This window comes from Entelurus aequoreus, linkage group LG12, assembly GCF_033978785.1.
Source record: "Entelurus aequoreus isolate RoL-2023_Sb linkage group LG12, RoL_Eaeq_v1.1, whole genome shotgun sequence".
Lineage (NCBI taxonomy): Eukaryota > Metazoa > Chordata > Actinopteri > Syngnathiformes > Syngnathidae > Entelurus > Entelurus aequoreus.
Window position 1 is genome coordinate 20,558,939 of NC_084742.1, and position 10,000 is coordinate 20,568,938.

At 40.8% G+C, this 10,000-nt stretch overlaps 1 protein-coding gene across 7 annotated transcripts in view; it reads left to right on the forward strand.

The window, feature by feature from the left end:
- Window positions 1-9,819, forward strand: part of mllt3 (MLLT3 super elongation complex subunit) — a 56,189-nt gene extending 46,370 nt beyond the window's left edge. For all 7 annotated transcript variants that reach the window (XM_062065130.1, XM_062065134.1, XM_062065131.1 and 4 more), the window contains exons 7-13: window positions 1,499-2,047; window positions 4,854-4,923; window positions 6,675-6,813; window positions 8,775-8,871; window positions 8,975-9,043; window positions 9,118-9,189; window positions 9,271-9,819. In XM_062065130.1, coding sequence (XP_061921114.1) covers window positions 1,499-2,047; window positions 4,854-4,923; window positions 6,675-6,813; window positions 8,775-8,871; window positions 8,975-9,043; window positions 9,118-9,189; window positions 9,271-9,402 — 1,128 coding nt within the window. In that variant the 3' untranslated portion in view covers window positions 9,403-9,819. The remainder of the gene's footprint in view (window positions 1-1,498; window positions 2,048-4,853; window positions 4,924-6,674; window positions 6,814-8,774; window positions 8,872-8,974; window positions 9,044-9,117; window positions 9,190-9,270) is intronic.
- Window positions 9,820-10,000: the final 181 nt, after the last annotated feature.

The window sequence follows — 10,000 nt, forward strand, 5'->3', positions numbered from 1 at the left end:
ACCAATTTTTGGTACTATTATTTGTGCGAATAAATCTTAATTGCTTAATAATAAACTCTTTTTTTACTTTAAAAAATTAGCTGATTTTGGTAACTGTGCTGACCCCTTTCGACTTCTTGTTTTCTTCCATTTCTGAGCCTCATTTGCAAGTATTATATATAGTGCAACTTTGATTTACGAACTGAATTGCTTCCTAAACATGGTCCGTAAATCGAAAAGTTTATATAGTGAAGCATAGTTCCCCATAAGAAACAATGTGTCGAGGCTACAATCATTTACAAGTCCCTATTTTAGTAAAATAATGCACACTATGAAGACACTATAATGTATATATTTATATATATATCAAACAAGGGGGTAATGGATCAACAATCTATTCTTTATCAAAATAACCCAACAACAACCGCAAGCTTAAAACACTGACAAGTTTCGACTAAGTAATGGACTGCGAAAACAGGATGTGATGTAGGGGGCTCCTGCTCTCTAAAATGGCTGCAGCTGTGTGCACTGTACTGCACAGGAAGTGAGCTTATCAAAATGTCAGCGTTCAAAGACTTTCAACGGCACACAAAATGAATGACTGAAGCGTTCGTACACCAAGACACATTTCGCACACAGAGGCGTATTTGGCGCAATCTAAATTTTCGTAAACAGAAAGGTTAGCAAACGTAGGGGTTTGTAAATCAAGGTCCCACTATAGGAGACTTTTCATGCAGTTGCAGTTCCAAGACGTTAGATTGCAGTTGTGTTTAGGCTAAGTTTGTTGCCTAGCCAGGAAGTAGGCTTTGCCACAAATCTGAATTTACCAGTGTAGTCTGTGTACATACTGTATGAATTTACCAGTCTAGTCTGTGTACATACTGTAAGCATTGTACTTATTACACTTCAGCTGTTTGATTTTAACGTGCATTTTAGTTGTAGTTTTCCTTACCAAATTTGCAGGTGTTGAAATCACCATGTAATATCGCTAATGCTAATCAGTAAAATGTATATGGCAAAGCCAATGCAAATTAGCATGAAGCTAGCACATTTTGGAAAAAGGAATGCCTTACTTTACGCTCGAGTGTCTTCTATCAGGTATACGTGCTTTGTTGTTATGGAAAAAAATTGCATTATTACCTAGTGGCAGTTTGGCTGAGTCCGCTTTGAATGTTGCTTGTGTGATTGTTTCCTGTGTGACATGATGTCACAAGCAACAAAGGGCACAAAATATGGCACCATTTGATTTCACATGAATCAATACCCGGTTGCACCGACGAATTTCGGTCGTTGCCTCTTACCGTGCTAAATTTGGTACCCATCCCTGCTCACATACAGTAGATATGGTAATGTTGCAAATGTTTGTGTCCTCCTGTCCCACTCCTTAATGTTATGTTATTGTATGTGATATGATGCAACTATTATATTGGAGAAGTTCAGAGTCAAAGTATGTTTTTTTCTCGGAAGCTAATCTATCCCGTTTTGGAAGTGTCTTTCATTGGTGTGCTTTATTATACAGGACATCTCAAAAGGAAGTGGCGGTACACTCTTGACCACAGCCACAACCACCACCAGCACGACCAACAGCAGCAGCAGCTTTTCCAAACTCCACAAGCCCTGCAAGGACCACAAAGACAAACCTGCGAAAGACTTGAAAGAAACCAAAAGTGCCTTGAGAGACTCTTCCCTGGAGTCCAGCAAAGCCCCTAAAGAGCCTTCCAAAAAACCCAAAGAGAACCAGCCACTTAGAGATATCAATCCTAAAATGGGATTTAAGGAGCCGAAGTCCATATCCAATCACGGCTCAGGGCCCAACAAGCGTCTGTCTGCTTCTGATGCGGACAATCGCGTCACCAAAAAGAGCAAAAAAGGATTTGCGGATTCGTCTGTGAAGCAGACGGATGCTCAACATGCCGATAAAAAACTGCTGAAGGAGCGATCACAAATGCGGAGTAGTAAATTGCATCCAGAGGGCGAGCAAGTGGACCACGGGAAACTGTCAACACTTCCCCCCTTCCACGAAGTGGTGGACCACAATGACTCTGACAGGGAGTCCGCCAAGTCAGATGTGAGTTGCTATCAAACATGTTTGTTAAGTCACATCTAAGCTTGAAGGTAACTTTGCTGTGAAAAAGGGAGTTGGTGTGAAAATAGATCCTATTCTTCTTCAAGGGGGGGAGGGTTTGTTTATGGTCACTTGTTCCGTGGTGTTGCAGGGCTATAAAACCGAACGCCTAACAGGGAGGAAATCTGCTTTAATGGCGGTCTGCTTGACTCCAGGGGTCTACTTCGATGAATCACGAGAAAGGGTGGGCATCAATAAAACTAACAGGAAATAAGACTTTTTTTTAACTCCAATGTGACATTAGGTTGTTGTTTTTTTGCGGGGGGGGTTCTGATAAAAAGGTCTTTATCCACAGACATTCTGCCGAGGGGCTGTGTTGAGGCCAAATAGTAGAAAGATTTATGGTTTTACAACACCTGAGGAAAAGGGGGAATCACAGCAGTGATTAGCAATAGAATAGCAGGTTCCTCTTTTAATCCGTCAAGCAGTTTACTCTCTGCTCTTTCCTTTCGACCACTTACATGAAGCTCTTTGTTTTGTCATAGCTGTGCTGAACTGCCTTTAAAGATGGCCTTTGCAGCAAAATGGGCTCGGACTGGGTTGTAAAGCGGGCTGAGGAGGGGGTTGACAAGCGCCAGGTGTTTGATTCTCTCCAGACTAGCAACCCTGGTGGCCGCAAAGAGCTGCCCCTCATTTGTCATGGGACCACTTGTTTGATCTGGGTTGTTTTCCACTGCTCACTGGGCCGGAAACTGCAGAATAGAAGTGGAAATGTGGCGGATTAGGAGGAGAACGTTCCGCTCTTGCGGGAGCCACCAAGGGCTATTTAATGTGCATTTGAAGCTGAAATAGTGAAGCAATGACGGCAAGATTCAATCTGCTCGCACGACTAATGAGAAATGTCTATTTTAAAGGCGTTCATACATTATGAATTTAAACCTTTCGTGTATGCCGAGAGGGGGAAGACACAATGGAAATTATTTTATTTACATTAGGGTTGCACAATTCTGAAATAAATGCGAATCACAGTTTTTTCGCTAACAGTTGAGATATCAATTGTCTGGGATTATTTATTTCTTACAAACACGCACACCAGGGCCGACCCAAGATAAACTGGAACCCCAAGGAAAATTGAATTTAGAGACCCTACTCCCCCTTCCCCATTACAAAATGTTAAATGTTGTTTTTTTATGTAAAATGTTTTAATCTTTTTCAATCAAACAATTTAATTTGATGCATTTTATGTACTAAAACACATTATTTTAAATAAATTGTTCAATAGTTTTATTGTGCAAAATAACAATTTTAACATCATTAAAACATAAATGGATAATATCAACTAATGTTAGTATGGGGATTCAAACCCAGTACCTCTGCCTTACTATGAAACAAGGACTAATAAGAAGCGGCTGAGAATGTTTGCGGTAAAAAATTATATAAAGTGCCTGTCAATCATTGACATTTTTATGCGCTTCTTTCTTCATGCAAAACGGGACCCGCAGGAATTGTGGGGCCCTATGCACAGAGCAGAGCGTGTTCTGCCTATAGGGTGTGGCTGCCCGAACACACACACACCTAAGAAATCTATTTTTTTTTTAAATGATCTATAATTTTTATTGTTATTATCATTATTAATATTATAAGGCGCCTCGTTGTCTTGGTCTGTTTTAAAGAAACATATTTTTTATACAAATTATTAGAATGACAAAGTAATTGATCAAGTAAAAAATATTGCGCAATCACTCACCTCACATTACATGTATGCACATAATAAAGTTTGAGCTCTGCCAGGGCAAGTTGGCTCCACTGACCTGGCTGACGAAGCTCGCAGGGGGGGCGAGGTGTGTGAGAAGGATGTGTCAGCCGCCATGTTCAAGTCAGTGGGTGTATACATGAGTAAAATGGCAGCATTTGTTTTTGATGCAGCTTTTTAAAATAACATAACATTTTCACAAAATAAAACAATACGAAGGTCCTGGGTTCGATCCCCTGGCTCGGGGTCTTTCTGTGTGGAGTTTGCATGTTCTCCCCGTGACTGCGTGGGTTCCCTCCGGGTACTCCGGTTTCCTCCCACCTCCAAAGACATGCACCTGGGGATAGGTTGATTGGCAACATTAAATTGGCCCTAGTGTGTGAATGTGAGTGTGAATGTTGTCTGTCTCTGTGTTGGCCCTGCGATGACGTTGCGACTTGTCCAGGGTGTACTCCGCCTACCGCCCGAATGCAGCTGAAATAGACTCCAGCATCCCCCGCGACCCCAAAAAGGGACAAGCAGTAGAAAATAAATGGATGGAAACTAAAGTAAGATGTTTAGATATTAGATTGCATGTTAATGTGAATCAAGATTGCAATTAAACAAAAAAAAAATTACTTTGCATGTCAGAAAACTACAACTAAGACTGATTGTCTTTGAAGAGTGCTCTATTGTGGCTTTAGGTAAGACGAAACAAAAAAGCCCAAAAAAGCAGTGGCGCTAAGATTTGTGATAATCTGTTCATGCCGTCCCATAAACCAACAGACCAGCTGTGTGTTGCTGGTGGCAGGAGGCAACATGTTGTCCAGACACTCTCTGCCTTTTATGTTCAATTCTCTTTTCCGAAAAACAACTGTATTTTTGTCCAGTTGATGTCTCATGATGAACGTGATTTGACTGTTGTTGGACACCGCTTAGCTTTTAATGACCACTAAAAAGCAGATGCTAATGTTTACAAAATGACCATCAAAGCAAACATCATCATTTAAAAGCCGCACACTTGGATTAAGAGACATGTGCTTTTATTTATCGCTATTTTTCTCTCCCCCATGCAAGTCCGAACAGCCCAGTCCAGTCAGCTCCAGTTCCAGTTCAGGCTTTGGTCCCACACACCACAGACGCCAAGGTAATGGACGACTACTTCTTACAACATTTAGTACAATGCAGGAACGCCAAGTAAATTGTGGTCGGCAGTGTGCATTCTACATAAAAACAGTAAATGCACAATACACAACTTACTACAATCTTCTTGTATCTAAACTTATGGACCCAATGTTTGTAATTTGTCTCTGGATGCAGTAATGGACTTGATCATCAGAAAAAGGTTGGCTATGCAACCACACACACACAGGTAAACGTTTTTGCAGGGAAGCCCTCACATGCATGGAGGATTTTTTTTTTTCCAGCTACTCTTTATAGCATGAAACCTCATTCATATAATTATTTCAGCTGTGCATTACGAATAAGTCCATGGCCACACAATATTTTTAAGAGCTTCTTATTCACACGCAAACATACATTTTTATACTTAAAATCTCCGGCTTCAGTGTTTGTGTGTGGACGGGTGAAACTGCCCTTTTTGGTTAATGTCATAAGAAATGTATGAGTTGTAACTCAAGTTGTAATCCTTTAATTTGACTTAATAACATACCATGAAGTTATTAACTTATGAGTGTTGGTTTCATTTTGTGCAACGGCAGATGCATGTGCGCCTTTTAACATGCTCAAGGGAGTAGATTAAAAACATTCATTATGTTTCCTCTGCTTCATGTATGTGTGCGCTGATTGTAAAGACAATGTACACGTCATTGTAATACAAGTCTGTAGTGATGATTAGAGGTGTTATAATGCCAACAAGTCACCCTCTAAATTAACTACATTTTGTGCAGATGGAGTTTGTTTTAAAACAGGACAAGGGGAAATGTGCGTTATTAAATATCTGATTTTGTGTGGAACAGTGACATGCAGTGAGTAACAAGAAAAAAGAGAATAAATCATCACTAATGGTAAAAAAAAGAAATATATTTTTTTAGATACAATTTTTAAACTGTGTGTGTAAAAGTAAACCTTACTGTCTCACACCCAAATTCCACCGAGTGTTGCGGTTGCAGAGCCGATAAGTTCCCACTCTAGTAAATGTTAATACTGGTTGCTCATTAAGAGGATACTATATACAACAAGAAAATGAGAGAATAAATCACCGCTATGGGTAAAAAATGTTTTTTGTCAAAAACAGTACTCCTTCCATATTTTTAAATACAATTAAAAACCTCCTTACTCTATTGCCTCAGATTCTACCTACTGTGTTTGCATTGGGGCTGCACTACAGCTGCAGAGCCGATAAGTTTCCACCCTAATCCATTTGTCATCTTCTGCTGCGTTGCTTGTCTAGTCCGTCCAATTTCCATTGCTCAGAAGTGCTCCGGAGAAAATTTGCGAGAATTCTATTTTTACCAAATGCCGCCGCACAGCCGCCTCAATTTTGCACAGGTGGGGTGGAACAGAAAGTACAACACATAAACAAAATAAATATGGTTAATTTTCTGCCCTAGCTGCCTCACCTAACCACCACATGACTTTGCCTGAAACATGTGCGACCTCAGCAACATCAAATAATCTATTTAAAAAGCCCACAAATGGTATGGAGTCGTTTTGATTGCAAAGGAATGGATGGATATACAACATGTTTCTGTTTTGAGTCTTTTCAAGTGGATAGTTAATCTATACTGCTGTACAATGACTACTCTAAACTATATCATGTTCAATTTCTCAAGTATTGTCCTTTGGAAACATGTGAGGGGTGTACTCACTTTTCTTAGATAGGGTATCTTTAAAGTGATCTTTAAAGTGTTATATGGTTTGTGTGTTATTGGGCAGTGCTGGGTCCACTGCAGTCGGTGATGCAGGATCTGCACTCGGACGACGACGACAACGATTCTGAGGACGATGACGACCTCGACTTGGATTCAGACGCAGAGCGGCCAGCGCACACCCACCTCACACACCACCAACGCAGGTATGCTCATTCAGCTGTGACCCCATTGAAAATATAAAAGATTTAAGTAATCTGTCAACTTAAGACTTACCACAGCTCAAGCTCACTATAGCTGCTGGGAGAAGTAGTTAACAAATTTAGGCACGTGGTTAAAACGTGATTTTGAAGTAAATATTTAAATCGGCCAGACTCTCCCTCCAGTGGCCCCCAGGTAAATTGAGTTTGAGACCCCTGATTTAGAAAATGATCTATTGGTATACCTCTGTACCTTGTTTTGTGCAATATTATTGCAAAATTGTTTAAAATGTAAAAATGTGTTCGTATTATAGTGTTGCCAAGATTTGCACTAAAGTATGTAATATTGGGGTCATTTGTAAAGTTACAGTAATTTTAACTATGCAGGCAAGTAATTAACTGTGATCAATCCTGAAAAATCAAAAGTGTGATTAATCTAATTTGAAAAATAATAATTTGACATTTCTACTATGTATAGATCCATCCATCCATTCATTTTCTACCGCTTGTCCCTTTCGGGGTTGCGGTGCTGGAGCCTATCTCAGCTGCATTCGGGCGGAAGGCGGGGTACACCCTGGACAAGTCGGATATAATTAAATTATGGAATAGATTAAGCAAATAAGTCGAACACTGTACTAATATGATCCAATTTAAGAAACTGTTCAAACTCAGTGTGTGTTTACAAAGTATCATGATAAACATTTTGAACTTACTAAAATGAGGTAATCTTATTCATCTCATGTGAATTACAACTTACTTTATTTTTTTTTTTGTAGAATTGTTTTGTTTATCAAGTAAATTGTGTACAAATTGAGAACAGGAAATGAATAAATGTGTTAGTAATAGCTATGTAATGGAAAAGGGGTAGAATTAAATGTGAAGTGAAATGAATTATATTTATCCATCCATCCATGTTCTACCGCTTGTCCCTTTTGGGGTCGCGGGGGGTGCTGGAGCCTATCTCAGCTGCATTCGGGCGGAAGGCGGGGTGCACACTGGACAAGTTGCCACCTCATCACAGGGCCAACACAGATAGACAGACAACATTCACACTCACATTCACACACTAGGGCCAATTTAGTGTTGCCAATCAACCTATCCCCAGGTGCATGTTTTTGGCAGTGGGAGGAAGCCGGAGTACCCGGAGGGAACCCACGCAGTCACAGGGAGAACATGCAAACTCCACACAGAAAGATCCAGAGCCCGGGATTGAACTCAGGACTACTCAGGACCTTCGTATTGCACTAACTCCTGTGCCACCGTGCTGCCCCGAATTATATTTATATAGCGCTTTTTCTCTTGTGACTCAAAGCACTTTACATAGTGAAACCCAATATCTAAGTTACATTTAAACCACTTTACCCACCACTGGGAGCAGGTGGGTAAAGTGTCTTGCCCCAAGGACATAACGGCAGAGACTAGGATGGCGGAAGCGGGGGATCGAACCTGGAACCCTCAAGTTGCTGGCACGGCCACTCTACCAACCGAGCTATATAGCTCTGCTTCTTCCTATTCCTTTTCGGACATGTTGAAAAGGGAAACTGGAAATTGTGATGTATCATGCATGTTGTAATTGTATGCATGTTCAAAATAAACTTAAACTATAAACCCTAGTTGTCCATTAACGTTGCAAAATCTGTATTTTCTTTTTTTAATTCACATACATTTGCTCATTAGTATTTTTTATTTTTCAAATCCTTTTCCTTATTTTCTTTCCTTCATCACTACATGAACTATCTATTGCTACAAATTGTCTATTCTGATTTTTTTTTTAAATGCTAACTCTTAACCACAGGAAGTGAACAAGCTTTTATTTGACAAAATGAAAGCAAATGAAATAGGTAAACGCCATGGTGATGGAGGATTATATCAACTCTGCTTTTTCATGTTGAATTTTACAAGTGTAACCATGTGATGTTACTTGATGTAACTTGTTCGGCATGTCCATCCTCTGACTACCTTCTCAGGGTCAGTTTGAGCGACGGCAGCGAGAGTGACAGCTCCGCCCCCTCACCGCCTTCACGTAATGACGTCCCGGGCTTACTTAAGACTACTAATAACCAGGTAATGTCTAAGTCTAAGTAATAGCTCCCATATGTTACATATTTTTAGATGGCACGTTTACATCAATACTGTTCTGCTCAAAGTTCTTTTTTTTTGCCGTCAGATACTGGAGGTGAAGAGTCCCAAAAGGCACAGCAAGCAGGACAAAAGCAAAAACGTAGATTGTGACAAGGTATGCAAGGTTCCTGGGATGCCGCAGTGTGTTATCGGGCGGCAAATATATGAGCGTTTGTGTGTGTTGTGCAGGCTTACCTTGATGAGTTGGTGGAACTGCACAAAAGGCTGATGACCCTAAGAGAAGGCCACATCCTGCAACAGGTAAACTGCTGCCCGTATCACAATCACTCTTCAAGCAGAAATGTCCTCTTTGCTCAGTCAGTTGTCGCCTCTGTTTTCCAGATCGTCAACCTCATCGAAGAGACCGGCCACTTCCACATCACAAACACGACTTTTGACTTTGACCTGTGCTCATTGGACAGAAGCACAGTAAGGAAACTCCAGAGTTACCTGGAAACTTCCGGACTGTCCTGAAGCCCTTTTTCGTATGGCGGCAGCTTGAACGTGTGATTTTTTTGTTCTGGTTTTTCTTTCGGAGAATAACTAAACATTGGATGATATGCAAAGAGCCTCGCTGTGGTTGGTGGGCTGGATCCAGTTGAGTTATGGGATGAGCCCCGGCGCCGATCAGATCACCTGCAAAGCCTTGAAACCTTCTAAAACACATGGGGGACCTTTTTGCTCTTAATGAATGTGCAGATGGTTGCCATGTATGCGTCTTCAGTTGTTGTCCAGTTTGACACGTGCATGGTCAACATTGCCTTACAACGTTGTACTATAATGTCTTATTTATTGAATTTGTGTGTGTGTGTGTGTGTGTGTGTGTGTGTGTGTGTGTGTGTGTGTGTGTGTGTGTGTGTGTGTGTGTGTGTGTGTGTGTGTGTGTGTGTGTGTGTGTGTGTGTGTGTGTGTGTGTGTGTGTGTGTGTGTGTGTGTGTGTGTGTGTGTGTGTGTGTGTTACAAGTAGCAAAAAAAACGACTTTGTTGAAGCACTTCACAGCAGGCACGGTGATGTTTACTTTGACAGTTACTTTGACCCTCAGTCGGTCACTGACTTGAAATCATGACGATG